General features: G+C 35.7%; 1 protein-coding gene across 1 annotated transcript; it reads right to left on the bottom strand.

Annotated features, from left to right (window-relative positions):
• Positions 1-1,202: 1,202 nt before the first annotated feature.
• Positions 1,203-18,076, bottom strand: plekho2 (pleckstrin homology domain containing, family O member 2). Its single transcript, XM_079866307.1, has 6 exons — positions 17,824-18,076; positions 11,796-11,945; positions 9,947-10,069; positions 7,201-7,305; positions 6,925-7,023; positions 1,203-5,547 (listed from the first exon to the last, which is right to left on the bottom strand). Exons 1-6 carry the CDS (start codon positions 17,830-17,832, stop codon positions 3,913-3,915), a joined length of 2,121 nt encoding a protein of 706 aa, XP_079722433.1. The 5' UTR covers positions 17,833-18,076; the 3' UTR covers positions 1,203-3,912.
• Positions 18,077-20,797: the final 2,721 nt, after the last annotated feature.

Genomic DNA, 20,797 nt, shown 5'->3' on the forward strand with positions numbered 1-20,797 from the left:
AATACAGTTTGCATGCAACAATAAACATTTAAAATAGTAAGCATGTAGGCATTCAGTTATCATCTCGAAAATATCAATGCTTTTTAGTTAAATAGTCACGTTAAAAATCACATTACTTCTAGTTACTTCTGTTCTATTCTATTCCTTCTAGTTTATTCATTACATCACACATAATTATATGTGTGCATGTGTAGATGCATACAGTGTAAATATTTAAAATATAGGTAGAAATTAGAATAGTATGCTCATGCTGTTTCAAACGTGGCTTCATGTGCACACAAAACAGTCACTAGGGAAACAAAGCAGACTTTGTTCCAAAAAACATCTCCTATCATGCCAGCAGAGGGAGACGAGTGAAACTTAAGGCCTACTACGCTGTTGTCTACGCTGTATTTTGATAATTCAAAAGGAAAAGGACAATACAGATCACTTCTATAAAAGGAGGAAATAGAGAATACTGTGTAACAAAAAAACATTATACCAACTCTAATGAAAATTTCTGGATATTAAAGGCCGTAAAGTTCAGGATCATATTGGTCAACAGGACTACATGCTCCTGATATCTTAATGTTTCATTTTCAGATTGACTTTGACATTGCAAAGCAACATTGAAACGTTAGCCTAGGGCTTTTTTAATGTGTAAAAGAGGTAGGCTATCTTTGGTCTGTGTAGTTGTGGTAAGCAGGCAGTGTTCTGTTGATCAGTTCCACATTTTGCAAATCTAAAGTATAATGCGGAACTGATTCTTTAGGCTAAAAAAGAAGAATACCTGCCCATTTCTACACACACACACCCACCAGACTGATTACTGTAACTCACATGTACTCTGTTTATGTAGTCCAGTTAATAACATCACAAAAAAAACACTTCCTGTTTTAGTCAATTCTAAACATACCAAGAATTTGTGTACGACTGTGCATGTATACAGCTCGAACACTGCATTTGTATTTCAGTTGTTGCAGCACAGTTGATTTAATTAGAAATACACACAAACATTGAAAATAGTGTGTATAAAAGAAAGAAATGTTAATAAACTTACAACTAAAAAAGACTAATCCAACTCCGTTCTAGTAGAAAGTCAAATAGTTTTGGAGAAACTGAAAATAGCATTCATTTGAAACATTCTTTGATTAATTTAATGCAAGTGATAAAAGCACCAATTTCTTTAAAAAAAAGCATAAACATGACAAACATTTCAAAGGTACTGCATATAATATTTAATATATTAAAATGGACAGAAAAAGCCACAAAGAGTCCGACAACACAGTGAATATTAAAGACATTCTGTCTTTATTTAGACACGCCTTGCAAAGCAATTATTTCCCATTTTTGCACATTTAATATGCATTTAGATAATTAAAAAAACATTAGTCCAGTTAGTGAATGCAATTAACAGATACTGTAAGACATAATATAACAATCAGCCTCTTCAAAATTCAATAGTAAACATTTAACAGTAAACAGTAATTCTAAATTTGTTCTTAAGCTTTGTTTTAGACAGACAACGAACATGAATATGTCAGAACATTAATAACTTAAATATTAAGCATTTCACTGGCGGCAGTGTTATTTACAACATAATGTTCAAATATTCATCAAGCATTAAAAATATGAGTACAATTCGAAACGTCAGAGGGAAATTGGGAAATTAAACGCTAAAAGAAATGTACTGCGCAAAGGACAAAGAACTAAGATGAATCTCATTATCAAAGACTATACTTTATATCAAAGAGTATTTACATGTAAGATCATATCTAACAAAATGGTACCACAAAAAAACACTTTTCATCATGGGAATATTCTACAATAATTTGAATTACAACTAACTTGATGTTACCATCTCATACACAAGTTGGTTTTGCAGACACTCAGTAACCGTTTACCTATAAAAAACAAATTTATATATGGGGGCTGTGGTAACCAGCTATATCTGCGTAAAGAAACTAAAGGTGACATGCCGATTGGGCTATGCAGCAGGAAGCTAGTATCTGTAGATTATTAATAGACGGTGTGAAGAGTGAACCGCTGTGGCCACATCATCAGTATGACAGAACACAATGGACAGAACATTTACTTACAGCGTGTGCATGATTATGTGTCTTTTCGCAGTGCTACCATTATGTGCAAACACTTCGAGAAGAAGAAAATGGCAGCAAATGAAGACAACTGGGTGAAGCTTCAACTTAAAGTTGTGACTCCTACAATACCGTTCAAAAGTCTGGGGTCAGAAAGATTTTTTAAGAAGAAATTAATGCTTTTAATACACATTAAATTGATCAAAAGTGACAGTAAAGACATTTATGAACTTTCTATTAATCAAAGAATCATGAAAATAAAAATATATTACGGCTTCAACATTGCACAATTGTTTGTAACAGATAATATCAAATAATAAGACTAAATTACACTTTTACATTTATTAAAATAGAAAAGTTATTTTAAAATGTAATCATATTTCACAATATTACTGTTTTCACTGTATTTTGATCAAATAAATTAGCCTAGGTGAGCATAAGAGATTATTATCGATCCCAAACTTTAGAACTGTATTGGTGAACATTTTAAATAGTAAAATGGATATTCTTTAGATTAGGTAGTCATTAGATCATGGAATAATGTTTACTCTTCACCTTTACTATGATTTCATATCTGATACATTTCAAATGAATCATTTTAAACGTGGTGAAAACATCTCTGAATCATTCAGAACTGAATAGGCATCTTGCTAACACAAAACAGAAGACTAACTGTAAACTCTGGCCTGCACTTTCCACAACAGACATGGACCAGGAAATATATAGTTATGTTGTACACTACTATCCATGTGCTATATATTTTGTTTTAAACTGTGATTAACCATTATTTCTTATATTTTAGGTATTTTATGATCAACAAGGTTTAAAGGTGCTGTAATTTATTATTATTATTTTCAGATATCACTGAAATTGATGTCTTAAGAAAAACACTTGTCTCTTTGTCTTGGCTCTGTAAACAGCAAAAGAGCAGGAGAGCAGCCAATCAGAAAACAGTCTTCAGGAAAATCTCCCTGTGAATTACCGCGCACATTCGGGTTGGCTGAGAAGGCTTTGAAAGGCGGAGTTTTGGAAAGAGGATGTGTGGTTAAAGGGACGGCTGGTCTAATTCAGTTTAGTTAGCAAAATGGCTGCAATAGCTTACTGTATTTTTAAAAGTGGGAAATTGAACAAAAATTGAAAAGTGAACAAAACAACTTTAAAAAGCACTTCGGTATCTCTCCTCGATTTCTCATTTTCACTAGCTCTAGCTCACTATGTTCCTTCACACATCATTTTAAACCCCTTTTTTACACAGGAGTTGCAGTGCAAAATTCAAAATACAACATAAACCGTTCAACAAACGTGTTAGCGTAAAAAGCTAACTTATCCCAATAGTGGTTATGTGCACATGTTATTTATGGGGATTTGTCATCTGATACATGAGGCACACATTTTGTGTACAACAAATCTTCAAATCTACAGAACAAAGTGCGATATATAACTAAGACCAAAATCATTAGGAAATTGATGGAATAAGAAACAAATCCTAAAGAGAGTCTGAAGCAAGCTAAAAACACACTTGACATTACAGCAGGTGAGCTAACTAGCTGTTTCTCCACAAAATAAAATGTAGCATGTACAAATTTAGCTCTTGAGGTTTTACTTATTTTGGAGAGAAAATGTTTTTTCAGCCTTGCAACAATGCGTAGGCCTGCAGTATCACCGTCTAGAGGCTTCGTAGCTACATTAGCAAAACTGTAAGGCATCTTAGCCTTGCGGGGTTTAAACAATAGCTTGGAGATTTGAAAATTGGGGTAAGAATTGCATTTGATCATTAGCATACTGAACATTTTCAGCATAGATCATCCCTATAGGTTCTTTCCACCAACACTTACCATTACCAACTTAATCTGTTGCTTTTGTTATGATCTTTAAGGCTCCTGGCTTCCCGTAAGAACTGGTCAGCTTTCCTGAGCTTCTCCATTGCTTCGTTGAGCAAGATCTCTGGACTTGCTTCCCCCTTCATTTCCGCCTCTCCGCTCTGTCCAGTTGCGATTGAATTCAGCAGCTCTCCCGTCGCTTCTATCTCAAAAGACACTTTGCTTTGCAAGTCCTTCATGTCACTTCCATGCCGTTTAATTGGTATCTCTTTTCCCTCGATTTCCACCTTCTCTGCGTTCTCCGCAAGGAGGTCTCCTAGGGATGCGGAGCGAGCCTTGGAAGAATGCTTGAGAGGCATAGAGAGAAACAGGGACTTGTTGGCACAATGGCTTGGGGTTGGATTTGCACTGGGAACTGAGGTCTCTGGGGTGGTGGACGGGCTTTTTAACGATGGCTCCTCCAAACTCTTCTCTTTGCTGTCGGATGGTTCTAGATCATCCTCGCTGGTCTCTAAATCTAGTACCTGGGAGCTTCCCTTGAGCTTTGGGGAGGACGGCGTAACTTGTTCACCAGTCTCAGACTCTTCTCCTGAGTGTTGACCACTGTCTAAAGACTTCTCCTCCAACTCTTCGCTTGACACATCGCCAACAGGCTCAGTTTTGGGTTCTGGAATCGTCAATTTGATGTCATCTGTTTTTGAAGACTGCTCAGAGACCTTTTCTGAAGACAAAATGGTGGTGTCGGTAAGGACCATTGGGCCACTTTGTGGGGGAGTGTCCTCCTTTTTGGCAGGTGCCTTAAATGGCTTCTTCTTGGGTGGAGCAGGGGGACCAGGACTCTTTTTTACAGATTCAGGGGTCGAAAGTGGAGTAAGATTAAGTTGGCAAGGTTCTTCTGAGGTTGCCACTTCTCCAGTGGTGTCTGAGTCTTTCTTTGAAATTTTCACTTCTTGTTCAGCACTAGGTTCTTTTGATGGCATAGAGGGTGAATCCCACATGACTACTTGGGGTTTCATTATCTTTTTGGACACGACAAAGGTCTCTCCCTCTTCTGACTTGTTCTGGTCTTCTTTCTCGTTTGAAGCTCCATTCACTTTGGTACCTTCACCGTCAACCTCCTCAGTTTTCTCTTGAGGTTCTTTTTCCTCTGTTGTGACCGTGGCTGGTGTTACCGGTTGGCTGGGCTTCATATGTTTGGATGGAGGATTAGGGGGCTGGACGCTCTTGGTGGAGGAGGTTCGTTCAGAAGTGTCAGTGTTATCTGCTTCAACCTCTGCTTTACTGTCTGAGATATTCTCCTCAACAGCAGCCCCATCAACAGATCCACAGGGTTTAGCTTCCTTTGATGGAGGCATCGGTGGCATTAGAATCTTCTTTTGCGGTGCAGCTTCCTCATTTTTGGGCTCATCCTCTTCATGGATTTCACAGGGTTTGTTGTCTTTCGATGGCGGCATGGGTGGCTTTATAACTTTCTTCTGAGGAGTGGACTCTTCATCGATGCCCTCCTCTTGAATGCTGTTCATTGTCACAGATGGTTTAGAAGTTTCAGTCTGTTTATCCTCTTCTGTATTCAAGCAATGAGTTCCATTCGGCATGGTAACTTCACCATCAAGGTCTAGTCTCAATATTCCATCACTTGAGACATTCGCAACCTGTAAGAATAGCCAGAATAGTATATTTAGAGGATATTGCTGGATTATTGTGCTCAGGGATTCACAATACATACATTTCCATTCAAAAGTTTTGGCTCAGTACGATAAAAAAATAAAAAAAATAAAAAATGTATTCAGCAAGGATGCATTAAGTTATAATAAAGTGACAGTAAAGACATTGAAAATAAAAACAAATGTTTATTGAGCAGCAAATCAGCATATAAGAATGATTTATGAAGAATCATGAGACACTGAAGACTGAACTAATGGCTTCTGGAAAAAAATGCACTTTAAAATATAATAAAATAGAAAAAAAATATTTTCAATTCTAATATTATATCTTAAGACTGCTCACTGTTCAAATAAATGTAGTCTAGGTGAACATAAGAGATTTCTTCAAAAGCATTAAACAACTCAAAATTGCATATTTAATTGTGCATGCTCATTTCCTTTATTACCTTATATTACATTATGCTGTTGTGACGCCTAAATTAACAATGCATTTATTAATTTATTAAAAGCATTTATTTTATCTTTCAGAATTTTTGTATTTAAAGGGGGGGTACAATGGTGTTTCATGTATTCAGAGTTGTTTACAGTGTTAAAGAGATGGATTCTCGTGCATAACATGGCCAAAGTTTTTAAAAAATATTTTGGACGAATAACGGAGAATTTCTGTGCCGAAAATCTTACTTCCGGGTTGGTACAAGTTTCGGCTGGTTTTTTTTCGACCGTGGATCTAATGACGTAGACCAAAGTGGAACTCCTTATATGAGCATTTCTCCCGGAAAAGCGCGGCCGCGCACACGTCGACCAGAGGAGAGCGAGACCGCGCACATCAACGCGCTTCAACAGGAAATCATCGGCAGCGCTGCATAGTGTCTCCAAAGTGTGTTTTTGGATGTGAGGGAAAGCTTCCCAAAGAACCCAGCGTTAGGAACAGTGGATGCAGATTGTTGTGTAGTTGTGTAGACTGTTTGTTCCCTGCATTTCGACGATGAATGTTTTATAAACAAAGCCCAGATCGACGGATTCTCTCTATGGCTCTGGCTTCGCCCACACGGCCCGCCTCCAGACGCTCGGGTTTTTTCGGAAAGACTCGGTACAGCCTATCTTTAAACTAAAGAAACTAATAAAACTAAAGACTTTTTGGAGATATGAAGGATGCAATACTACTCTATAGGTACTCAAGATTAACAGGAGATTGAGTGAAAATGAGCATTTCACCCCCCCTTTAATAGTTTTAGACGAATTATAAAATTTTAATATTAGCCATTTATTGGCTAAAATTGTATCTATGCATCCCTTAATTATCCCCCAACAGGGATGATAAATGTTAATAGGCTTTTTTGTATGTTTGAAACAATTATATCGTACCTCCTTCATGTGTATCCTTGTTGGCGGTCTTCTTCCACGGTTCCCCTTAGGTCGAGTCCGAGTAACATGTTCTAATGAGCAGCTTTCATCAACTTTTACCTGAGATACAAACCATAAAAAATAAGCAGCTAGCTTGGTATAAGTAACTGTAATTATGGTCATGTATGGATTCAATGTAAGCATTGGTACGTTTTTTTTTTTGCATGGCATGGCCTTATTTATATAAGTGTCTTCAAATATCACAGGAAAGTTTAATAGCTAAACAATGAACAGTACCTCATCAAAAATTTTGTTCTTTGCCTTATTGATTCCTTCAGCGAGTGCCTTGATCCAGGCTTCTTTTTCCTCCGGATTTTGTGCCTGAAGTTTGACATCTTGGACCTAAAATGAACACCACAAATTTAGATGAAGTCTTTGAAAATAGTATATGCATACACATAAAAAAAAACACATTAAAATAATTACAGCTTCAGTTGCACATGCTAAACCTATTTTACTTTTCTTTACGAAATAAAATTCTGAAATAACCCTGGATTCAATGTCATGTTGCCCGCACCTAATATTATGGTGGACCACATGCATTATCTGCAGACCACATTTTAACAAATATATTCAGTACTCTATGCACGTTTTATCAAGTATCCAGTTTCTGTTTTGCAATGAACATCCCTAAATACTGAAATACTGAAACATCACTAAAAAACAAAGTGATTTGTCCGTAGGATGTTTGTTTTTATATCCCATTGTTGAGCTGTGTTAGGTTTATATGAAGTGTGTCTAGCATCCTGTATTTTGCCAGGCTCAGCATGAGCCTCCGAAGTACACTTCACCCTAAAAAAAAAAATGAAAAGATTTATGTTCTTAGAGTAGGGTGTGCCTAAAATATTCAGAAAAAGTGAAACAGGAGGGTTTGGAATCTCTTAAATCTTTAAACTCTTTTCAAGAACTACAGTACTTGAAGTTTAATTATAAAATAAAACACTAGGCTGTGGTGTCTGACTCATTCAGCTGGCTGGTCACAATATTCAGGAGAGGAAAAAGTGACATGATGGTCTGGCTGTTCTTTAAACGCACACACACACACACACACACACATTTTCTCTTCTAGAGAAGTCTCTTGACATCTGCTGAGCTCTTTGCAGTTCGCCAACGCTTCTCGTCATCTGTTAGTAATAAAGCATATTTCGCCTGTTAGGTATCTTCCGCATTTCTAAAGTCCTCTCCCCACCTCCAAGACTCTCTAGATTCAGAGCACATGGATTCACGTATAGTAAACACTGAATATACCGAATATGCTAAAGAATTCTACAAATATTAACAGAATAAAATCTCTTTTTGTAAGAGATATGGGCTCATAATATGACACATAGTGTATGTCCAAAAGTTATGACATATCATGTGCATGTCACTCCCTTAGGATGAAGTCATCATGTACCATCAACTCTAATGTGCCAGGAAACAACAGTTTGACACACAGTAACAAGATCCAGCAGTCTACAAGCATAAAGTGAAATTAATCTTTAAAAAATATATATATCTTTTTGTCAAAACAAAAAAAAGAATTTGAATGCTTAAATATTTTTAAAACATTTAATGCCCTTAAAACTGTATCTGGGTCAATTATGTGACATTCTTTTTCACACATCTATTAATTTATTCAAAAATACATTAATAATGCAATTCATACAAACAATGATTTCAATACGCCTCTTCTATTATTAACAAGCTTTCAATTTCTGAATTAAGATGCATTTCTGTGGGGCTTAAAATACAATTATAAGTGGGTAAAACCATCTGGAGCGCTCATTAAAAGAAGTATAAACAATGATTATTTACATTATTGTCATTTTCAATATTTACAATTATTTACATTATTACGTACATTATTAAGAGAAAATTTGAAAAGTTGCCAACTAACTAAAATAAAATAAGTTCAAGTACTAAAAAATAAAGTACTATTATTGAAGCTAAATCTGAAATAAAGGTAAAGATAAATACAAATTTAAAAACAAAAACTAATAAAAAATAACATAAGCACATATGTTTACAAAAATCGAAAATATAAAAATAGAAGCTAATTCAAAATATTAATAAATACTTTAAAAGTATATAAATAATACTAAAATAACACTTATTTAAAGTGTAAGAAAAATAATATTACATCTCATTTTTGAGTTAACCTATCAAAGCAACTTTTTTACAATATTCTTACACTCTACATATAATCTATGGAGGAAAATCCACTTTTCACTAGAAAGTGAAAATATGATGGTTTGCGGCTGTTTTGATATACCACAAGTATTTGCAAGGTTACACAGGAAATCTTGCCTCTGCCTTTTGAATATATAAACACTAGGACAGGAAGTGATGCTCTGCTAAAGCTTTTCTCACGATGAGTGGGTTAACATTTGAACTTTTTGAAAACCTTTTTAACAAAGCATTAGAAACATGTGAAAAACTGGGCTATGAAACCTTTGTGGTGCTAATCATGAAGTACAGTGCCAAAAACATACTTATATGAATTACTAACCCAAGATAAAATATGCAAAATCTGAAACATGGAACAAGATAACCCTGGATGAGGTCCTGTAGCACAGGATGTTTATCAATTTTTATCTTACATTTTATAAGTGTCGCGATTTCTGACACCAAGGACAAAGACAAGCACGACTCAGCTATTTTGAACATGCAACAGCCGACCTTTCACATATGCGTTCTGTCATTATTTACAGTAAATGTGAAATCGGTGAAGTGGCACAGCGCATGAGGCATGAGTAACCGTCTCATCATTGGTCATGTGTCCGTTCAGATATGTGTCTGATTCATTAGACTCAGTACAATGACCTAGTGTGTGCCTCTAGTGCGTGCCATATTGAACTAATGACGTCACAACTGCAAGCCAGCCATCGACAACTGTGCATTGCATTGTCATCCTAATGTGAGCCACTCTTTATATCACATACAAAAGGAATGGTAGACTGATTTACTTGACGTTGTACTGTGCTGAAATGTTAATTATTACCTTGTTACCGCTCTTGGGGCTTCGTATTAGTACCAGCCTGTGTTTCTTCTTGAAGGGACTCTTTAACTCGTGACAAGTGACATAGTTGTCCAAGTCCACTTTCTCCAGGCATGTTGTTAATTCCTGCACGACAGGGAAAAGTGTTCTATTTGTAAAAGGATAAACCAAAAAATGTATATTATTCGAAAGATGCTAATTCATGGAGTTTTAGCTACGATCCATTTAAAGGGATAGTTAATCCAAAAATGATAATTGTGTCACCATTTACTCACCCTAATGTTGTTTCAAACCTGTATGACTGACTCTCTTTCATAGAAAACAGTTAGCATAATGTTCACACTGCATTAAGACTAAAAATAGTCAGTCATTATGACTTGTCCACTACATTTGTGTGTGTGTGTGTGTTGAGAACAGATCCAAAAATCTGACCACTGTGGGTCATCATTCGCTTTTACTGTATGAAAAAAAGATGCCTGGATATTCTGATAAAAATAACAGATGAAGGAGAGTCATACGGATTTAAAAAGATGGTGGTGAGTAAACGACAGAATTTTCATGGGTTTGTGGTGAAAATCAAGTTTTTAATGTTTTTTATATGTCTATGTGGTGTTTTTAATATGCTTTAAAACAAACCATGTGCAAATGCATAAGTCAGCACCATTGCTGAGTATATTCTCCTTAAATCTGCAGTGAACCAAAGACAGTCTCAAAAACACGGTTTGAAATCGCTGGAGTTTCTGACGTCACAAACTACCTTGTAACCAATCATGTCAACGAGTGGATCTCTGGGCTAGTGTGAGTGAGTGGAGGCGGGGCTAATTTGCATATTCATAAAACCACATATACTAAATAAGGCAAAGGTAGAGTTACATTCAAACTATTTTAAGGCAGAATATTTTTAAAACATTTTTAAAAACGTTTAAATATGTAATTTTTAAAATGACTAAAAAAATTGTCACATAAAAAAAAAAAAAGACATTTAAGTGATTTCATTTGTGATTTTGCTTTCTTATGGGAGTGTTATGTCTTCATTCTTCAAGTGAAGGTAGATGTTTTAGTACACTGTTGTGAAACTATTTATTTCACCAAAACAACAAATGACTTGATAAAGCATAGATGGCTAATGATAAATCTAAATTTGTTCTGCTTTGCATTTGGGATGGAAATCAGTAAAGATCCATCCAAAAACAAAAACTAGCTTTCTAGAAAACTTGTGCACATTATTCTTATGGGGACAAAATCCATTTCCATTTCCCATATTCCATTTCCCTTGACACAGGAGGCTATTGTTAACCAATGTTATGCTTAAAGGGATAGTTCACCCAAAAATGAAAATTCTATCATTTACTCACTCTTATGTTTTCCAAACCTGAGTAAGTTTATTTCCTCTGCTGAACACAAATCAAGTGTTGATGTCAGAAGAATAATGTCAGTAGCCAAAGTGTTGATGGGCTCAATTGACTTCCATAGTATTTTTTTTTTCATACCAGTCAATGGTGCCCCACAACTGTTTGGTTCCCAACATTCTTCCAAAATATCTTAATTTGTGCTCAGCAGAAGAAAGAAATTCATTCAGGTTTGAGGGTGAGTAAATGATGACAGAATTTTCATTTTTGGGTGAACTATCCCTTTAATGTTAACCAACAGCCAAATACTGTAGCTACAAATAAAAAATTGTTTTAGCAAAGGGAATGAAAACTTTACAATCCAATCCATTTCCCAATGGATATACGATCAAGTCATTTTTCTTGTGCAACATTATATTTTACTCAGAAATAAATCACATTATGGAAGTACAACGGGGTTGTTGTTTCATAGTCTAGGTTTTATCATGATTTAGCAGACTTACCTCATTCTCATAGACCTCAATCACTGTTCGGTCCAGCTGAATGTACCGGTCCTTGTAGCTGCTCAAGAACTTCCCTGAAGACTTCTTCAACCAGCCCGCCTTCCCAGCGCTCCTCACCTCTTTAGGCTTGGCTGGCTCCTCTTTCACACCCTGTTTTGCCAAGGAATAAGGAATCAGCATTTCTTTGTGAACCAACATTTCAGTTTGACTTGGCATGCATTGAGATTTGAGTCCAGCGAGAGCATTCCTGAAATGGGAGGTTTGCATGTAGCGGATAGATTATCATTTTTGGCAGGTCTGGGTTTCATGTGACCTTCAACACCTTTTCAGACTTAATAAATAAAAGGGACGGATGACGCCTTATTTCCACATCTGTTGCGTTTCGTTTTTCACAGCCTTCTCACGACTTTTGAGGATCTTATCTGGTTTTATCATTCAGCATACTTCTAACCTCTAAAATTTAACATTGAAGGTGCAATATTACTTGTGAGAACACCCTTAAAAATAACGCTGAAGTAGGTTTATTATCATTGACTTAAACTGAAACTATTGAAAACTATTTTAGTCATTGAAATAAATCAGAAAAAAACCTGTATTAGATAACGGGTTTTTAGTTAAAACATTTAGCATTTAGTTCAAAACTAAATGAAGACTATCTGACAGTTATAAATGTTGCCTTGTTGAATGTCAAAGCACTCAAATGACTAATTGGAAATAAATAAAAACTAAAACTATAAAAATGTCAAAACATAACAAATGTACAAAAAAATAGTCTGAAATTAAAACAAACACTGAAAACACATTCCCGGGCAATTTTTTTTTTTTAATGGTCTTAACCATTTAAATCACTAGTCAGGAAATTAGCAAGAATTGTTCAATGTTCCAGTCAATGTTAATGGCTTCAAACTGTTCAAGTAGTTGAAAAGTGTCTCCCAGTTAATTTGAGTTTAATGTGGAACAAATATTCACTATAGGGTTCAAATCTAGACTCTGACCAGGCCAAAACATGAACCTGATGAACTTGTTCACAAGCCACTTCTTGATTCTCTTTGTAATTTGGGCAGGAACATCGTCTTGTTAAAAAATAACATCTGATCATTCCTCTTTAGATAACAACTTTTCATTTGTAGGAAGCAAGCCATTCCTAGTTTATGAAGCCAAATCTAGTTCTAACCATCAAGATAAGATACAGGCAAATATAGTTGTATGCCTTTTGAATAAAGTTTTGCATATTTTATTAGATTAATAAAATCAAATGCGCCCCACTGCAGTCGTATTTGGACTTCCCAGGGATTTTGAATGTGAGGAAATTCCTCAGGATGTCTCTTTAGAGGGTCATTGAGCTGTTTTTCCACTTTCACTGCGGGCCTTTGGAAAGAGCAGCGTGTGCTATAGAAGGTACAGGTGTCCGAGGGAGGAAAAATGGGGACTTTCTCACACTGCCCTGTCCGGGAAACTAACATCGGCAACAGGTCACTCATGCCCTCGCACTGTCTGTGCTGAGGGAGGAGATTGGAGCGTGAGGGAGCCTCTTTGTTTTTCTTGTTCTGTTTGTGTGTAAATTGGAGCAGAGCGCACAGGAACATCACAACACACTCAATGGAGAGAGAGAGAGAGAGAGAGGGAGGGAGTCTTTGGGTGGGACGGAAAAATCCATATTATGAAAAAACAGAGTGGAGCCCATTTGGATTCAAAAGCAGAGTGAGGCAGAGTGTTTTACAGTGCAAAATAAAGCATGAAATAAGCCAAGACATATGTTAACCTCACTTTAGTCAAACAGGAACTTGCAGTACTAGATGAGATAATTTAAGAAAGCGAGAAGTTTCATTAGTGGTATCTTCTGAGGCTAACATCAGTATTGCTATTTCTCATACTGGGGTTGTGCAGCTCATTAACACCCGATGCATTTTGCAGTTTGACTTGTCACAAATTTGTGCTAATGAAAACGTGATCATATATGATTTTCACATGGTGGCTGATCACATGAGCCAGAAAAATTAATTAATGGAGGAACTCGTGCTCTATCTAGAGACCAGAATATCATAGAGCTTTAGGTTTGGGCTCTTCTGACTTCTAAAAACTCATTTAACGTTTATAGTGACGTACTTGATAGAAAATAGGAAGAGCCATTTTATTGTGTTTGGCATGCAGTGTAAATGTGTGTGAAAACCACGTTTCATTTATGCAGTGTAAAAACCTATTTGATCAATAAGTCATGGAAACATATGTTTTTACATTACTTTTACTCAAAAATAATTTATGCAATGTCAACTTTATGTTTTATAAGTTATACGAGATTCAACTGGATTTTAAGTCAGTTTTTATATAATTTAAGTTGAAATTACTTGTAACAGCTAATTTGGTTATACTTGATTTAAAGAAGCAACAGAACTCAAGTTATTTCAGTGTTATTTTTTTTATAGGTTGTTGTTGTTTGCAGTTTTGAAACTTTGAAATTGAAACTGTGCTGAGTTACATTTTATTCTTGGTAATTTGGCGTGCAGTTTCCATACGCTTTGCGCACTGTTTTATGAAGGCCCACCCCGTTGAACATTTCTGGCCTCACCCTCGATTTACATAATAAAAGTAATTCATAATAATAATAACAATTGTATAAAGCTTCTTTAAAGGTAGATTCTTAAGGCAGTTCATGTAAGTCATGATGACAAAAAAGCTTTAAAACTGGTTTCTAATGCAGAATATGCTAGAAGCTTTATGCATAAACTCATAAACTATTCTAGATTATTGTATAGTGAGGTACATCTTAGCAATCATGTGTTTCATATACATCCAAAAAGCCATGCACGCACAAAGCTCCATCTGGGTCTAATATCAGAGCCCTACGCTGTGCGCTGACCTGGCCGGTGTCAACTCGCCACACATCTAAATATGAATCATCTGTGCGGTTCTTCTCAAGACCAGAGCGACTGAACTTGTTCAAAGACTCAAACTGCAGATTTTGGCGAGCATATAACTTTCCATCGATAAATAATAGTTGTCTAAAGACAAATAGAAACCTGTTCACTCAAACAACTGTTGCAGTATCGTTGTAGTATATTTGCAAAATCTCCAGCAGGGAAGTGTAAAACATGAATACCAATCAGAGAAGTATAAAAGAGGAAATAGTAACCAAAGTTACAGATTTTACAGGAATAAAGAATTCTTGCTAAACTAGTTCTTACTAATTACTTAACAGAAAGGGGACAGCAAGGACAACTGTCAGTGTGAAACCAGGTCAATCCTAACAAAGAAGGAATCAATTGGAATGCGCAAGTGCTTTTGCATCTCACTGCTTTTAGTGGGTGCATGGTGTGGCCTAGCGGCTCAAACTTGGAGCCAGAATGTATAAGGCTGATGGTTTGAGCCCTGCAAGGAAATAGGTCCAGCTTGTTTTGGTCACAAACCGCCCATTTATGCCATTATATAAAGGGACCAACCACAGTTCATTTTGTTTTTATGTGCTATTTAGGGGCTGGTAAATATGAAATGGTTGATACCACAATAAAATGTCATTAAAACAATTGCACATCATTATAAAAAAGAAATTACCAGAAATATTTGTAGAATATTTCAAATTTCTGTCAATCAAAAAAATAATACACTACCGTTACATGTTTGGAGTCAGTACGTTTTCTTAATACTTTTATTCAACCAGGATGCATTAAATTGATCAAAAGCGTCAGTAAAGACATTTATAATGTTACAAAAGATTTCTGATATAGATAAATGCTCTTCTTTTTAACTTTATATTTGTCAAAGAATCCTGAAATTAAAAAAAAAAAAAAAATGTACCATGGTTTTCACAAAATTGTTATGCAGCACAATTGTTTTCAACATTGATAATAATAAGAAATGTTTCTTGAGCAGTAAATCAGCATATTAGAATGATTTCTGAAGGATCATGTGACACTGAATTCTGGAGTAATGATGCTGAAAATTCAGCTTTATCAAATTTCTATTAAAAAACAAACATTATTATTTTAAATTGCAATAATATTTCACAATATTTCTAGATTTTAAACTGTATTTTTTATCAAATAAATGAAGCCTTGGAGAGCAAAAGAGACTTCTTTTAAAAACGTTAAAACATTTTACCAACTCCAAACTTTTGAATGGCGTGTAATGGTAACTTTTCAAATCTGAATACACAATTCTGCTAATGATGCATACATCTTTATTTGCTACTATGCGTTTCAAACAAAACCGTTTAAATGTTTGGGTGCAAAATGCATCAGATGTTTAGTGAACGGACTGTGGGTGGTCTGAGTCCTGGCGGGATTTGGGTGTCTTGCTCAAGGTTACAATGGTCGTAGCTCATGGAGCGATGCAGACATTAGGCTGATAGTGAAAATCCAAATGACTAAAAATAATATACAAGTGCTTTTTTACTGGTACTGCTTTTAAATGTATATGACAAGCTGAAAAAGAAGAGGGAAACCTCATTAAGAGCTTCATTAAGATGCGAACACTGGGTGATCTTCATAAAAAAAACCAAAAAAAAACAGTGAACAGAAAGTATTTCTGAAGTATATAAATCACAGATGTACTCCCACAACAACCAAAACTTACTATGACCACAACAGCAGCTGGTCTTTGTCTTAACACCACATTAAATTGGGAATGTTTTTCCATGCTGTCATTATGTTCAGATAAATATGGCATCAAATTGGCTGTGATTTAGTGCCATTCAGGCTGCATTGAAGGCACAAATGGATTCCTTTACACAAACATCTGTGACTATTTATCTTGATTCCCATTTCAACTCAGGACACTTCTGCTCTAATACATGATAACCAAGATGGCATACTAACGTCAAGATAATGCTGTCTCATCTTATAAAAAGCTAAATAAAGATTCAAGTTATGTCTGTGTATGCAACATATTAACAATGTGGGTTTCAGCTTTGCCTTCCAGCACCACTGACCAATGTTACTTCCTTGTTTCAGTAAACGTTTCCTGAAACAACTTCTTCAAATAAGAGGATCTTTTTGGCAGAAATCTATGTTTTGTTTCACTTATAGATAGTTGAAAGAAAATATAGAGACAGACAGACGAACAGAAATACAGACAGAAATAGATAGATAGATAGATAGATAGATAGATAGATAGATAAACAGACCGACAGGCATATAGATGATAGATAGATAGATAGATAGATAGATAGATAGATACCACTGGATGGGCTGATAGATGGAACAGGGTCAAAAACATGCCAAAACTAACCATCTATCTATCTATCTATCTATCTATCTATCTATCTATCTATCTATCTATGTCCATCTATTTGTTATCTATCTGTCTGTCAGTCAGTCTGTTTATCTGTCTATTTATCTATTTATTATCTATCTATCTATCTATCTATCTATCTATCTATCATCTATTTGCCTGTCAGTCTGTTGCTCTATCTATCTATCTATCTATCTATCTATCTATCTATCTATCTATCTATCTCTGTCGGTCTGTTGCTCTATCTATCTATCTATCTATCTATCTATCTATCTATCTATCTATCTATCTATCTATCTATCTATCTATCTATGCCTGTCGGTCTGTTGCTCTATCTATCTATCTATCTATCTATCTATCTATCTACAAACACAAGCTTTGACTTAGAGGGGCGTTGGATGCTGCTAAAGTACTTCACTTCCTGGTGCCGATCTAAAAGCTGCATCACCTCGATCTGATTAACAAAATATTAATACTTCTTCACACTGATTCTGTTGGACCATTTACAATAAGTTTTTGTTTCAGTGCACAAAGACGCTTCAAATACACAAGTGATGCAACCATTTTAACACTTAGTTTCCGTGAGAGAATAACAGTAACAGCACTGACTAAATCAAGAGAGTTTTACTTAAAAAAAAAAAGTTAGACTTTAAAGTGAGTTTTACTTCACGTACGTCGCCAATAATGGGGGTTAAAAGTTGTGACAAAGGTTGTTTATTTTAAATAAAGTTTAAGCATTTTTAAATATCACTTGTAAAACACCATATGTATATCGAAAAAGAAAGCTATATTAAATACTCACATCTTCCATGATATAAAAACAAAGATCCCGTTATGCGCAAAAGAAAACGCTCGACGCAGGACTTTATCTCGGGTTAAAACTGTTGATCTCTCTTCGTCTCAACTTTCTCACATCCAACATGACGATGAAAAACAAGGAACTGTGTATGAGTCTGAAATGTAACGGGACTCTGCTGCTCTTAGTCTTTTCCTCTTTCGACTTCAACACAACAGTTAAGTTTGAGGCTTGAAAAAAAAAAAGTTTGGTTTCCGGTAAGTCCCCAAAAGCCTCAGCCGCTGCCAAGAGACACACGGCTGCATCTCAAAACAACAGTGAGCAGTCTATCTAGATAGCCTTGGAACGCGAAGAATTCGATCTCTAAGCTTGTCTCTTACAAAAATCCATAGACAGACTTAGTGTGCGAGGTATAAAATGCCATTTTTGACACTTTTAAACGTGTATTGGATATTTTCGATTCATCTCGCGCACCATTTGGCGTCCCTAACACGTCAACTATTTGAAAGATGTTTTAACAAAACTACAAAGTATTTTATTAGTAATATTAAAAATGAACAATGACGTGATAAATAATGACAGTATTTATCTTTAGTCAGATTCATTTAGTGTTGTTCCCTCCTGAAATTAATGCTGCTTTCACGCCAAGTCACCGTAAATAAAGCTTCGAATCGCTCTCGCGGTACTTTGATGTCATACACCCTATCGGTCCGCACAGCGCCGCTTCAAGCCGAACACATGCAGTGGCCACGTGGTACCATACAAGAAGTCGTAGCTCTCAGAAAATTAGGAGTTTACACATTGTACCTAATTACCGTAAAGATTCTGCACTGTAAAAAGCCTTCACGTGCTTGTAGAACTTGTAATTATAATTTACGCCATGGTGTGAATGCGCACCATAACGAAAATATCGGGTTGCGTCCGAAATCGCATAGCTACTCTCTTGAGTAGGTTCTTATTTTGAACAAGTACTTTTCCCTACTCTTTTATGAGTAGCCTACTGTGAATTCGGACATACTCACATACTGTTTCTCACCTACTAGGCCAATAGTAGGCAAGTAGCCTATGTGATTTCGAATGCAGCCCTCGAGTTAGCTCGAGTGGTTACTTCCTCGGGCAAGGTTACTGAAATGTTATAAAAAACCTTTTAAAGTGAAGATAAATGTATACGTAAAATAAACAAGACCTTCCAATTATATGTTTTTGACAGCTTTAGCAGGCCTCAAATTATAGGGTCCCCAAAAACTCATCATAATTCACACCCTGACAACTTGCTAAGCTATAATGCTCAAAGATGCTGTCTTTAGGAAGCACACTAACTCTAGATCGACATACAAATTTGACGCGGTTGGTGGTGGTCTTTTTTTTTTTATCAATTAATTATCTAAATATTATTAGAAATGTTCATGTTTGCATTTGCTTAAGACCTTTCATTTGAACTCGCAGACAGATTAGGGAAATATAGGCTGTCTGCAAATAAATGAATGTCATAAATAACAAAACAAGTGTCACTGGTAACAAAGAAAGCTGTAAATAATACTCTCACGAAGTATAATTGTGTTTTGCATTATGCAAATGCAAGGTAAACTGGTACAACTAGTATAACAACATATGCTACACAAGTGTAAATATAACTATTCTATCAAAGTAAAAAAAAAAAAGTGCAAAAAAATTAGTTTGTGAAAACACTGATAGAAGAAATATTCTTTTGTATGTTGCACACACAGTATGAAGTAAACAAGCTCATGTAAAGAGCAAATAAGTATAAAAACCTTAATTTAAATGTCCCTATGTTGCACAAGCAGGCCAAAGGATATATCTGTAGATATGTTGCACTTCATGGGGGTGTGGAGCACGTCACAATGTGTCATATCTGAAAAGGAAGAGGATGCAACCAGTTTCCTAATAATCACATAACAAGCACAATGGCAGATGCTGTGAATTAGTACCCACATGAAGGTTGTAACTCCCAGTGAGCACTGGAAATTTTCTTGTGGAAACCAGGTTTCTTCACTTACCCACATCTTCTGATATTTTTAAAGATGGCCACTAGTTTCTGTTCTGGGTAAAAGGCTTTAGGTTAAAATAAGATTGTCAGATAGCTATTATCTTGACCTTAGTACAATCTGGGATATTCATTTTGAGAACTTACCTATATTCGCTGCATGCTCATCACTCAGAAGTTGCATTCTGGTTTACAAATGTCATCAAACCAAAACGGGCCTTTGCTAAAATAGTAGTCTATCACACTTCTTCTGTAGCTACAAGTATAAATACCCCATGTTGCAATTTATGCAACATTCTGTCTGCAAACTCAACTTAAGCATGCTTAAGTCAAACTGCATGGAATATATAGTTGCTTTGTAGTCAATACCACGTTTTTCCCCTATACAGCATTGAGCCACACCACTCAAACCACGCACTCTTCCAACTGAGCTGCGTTTAAAACCACACAGGTCTGTTTTTAGCCCTGAGGCTTCATTTCTTGAAGTGTCTGAGTTTCTCTGATGTATGACTATCAGGTAGTAGGTCTTTTTTTGAATGCATCCTTGCCCATTCTCGACATTGTTTAATGCATTTGGAAAACCACAAAAGAGGAAGTAATAGCATGGCTGATGATTGACAACTATTGCAAAGGTTGAAGTTAATATTTCATTAACATGCTATGTGGCTTCACTTGTAGAGTGTGTGTGTGAAGAAGTAGTTCCTGTTTCATATAGAAAAACACAGCATTTATTAACATTTGAACAACCCAATGGAGGATCTTCAAAGAAGCACTTAATACCTCAAAATTAGTTTTTTCTTTATATTTGTTGGTATATAGACATTTGAATATCTTTACATGCATATTTTGCTTTTACACATTTCCCAACCTCATACATTAACCATTCATCCTCATGAGGGATGCGTTTTTTACACTCTACAGTTATATTAGTGTGGAAAGAACACAATGCTTTTAACTATTTCATACGGTATGATA

The sequence above is a fragment of the Squalius cephalus genome (assembly GCF_949319135.1).
Source record: "Squalius cephalus genome assembly, chromosome: 3".
Lineage (NCBI taxonomy): Eukaryota > Metazoa > Chordata > Actinopteri > Cypriniformes > Leuciscidae > Squalius > Squalius cephalus.

Bases quoted from the DNA above. Each gene is read 5' to 3' on its own strand.
- plekho2 (XM_079866307.1), bottom strand. The intron at 10,070-11,795 runs GTAAGTCTGCTA...CCTGTCGTGCAG, and splicing joins TTGAGGTCTATGAGAATGAG to GAATTAACAACATGCCTGGA. The intron at 7,306-9,946 runs GTAATAATTAAC...TGTTCATTTTAG, and splicing joins GCCCCAAGAGCGGTAACAAG to GTCCAAGATGTCAAACTTCA.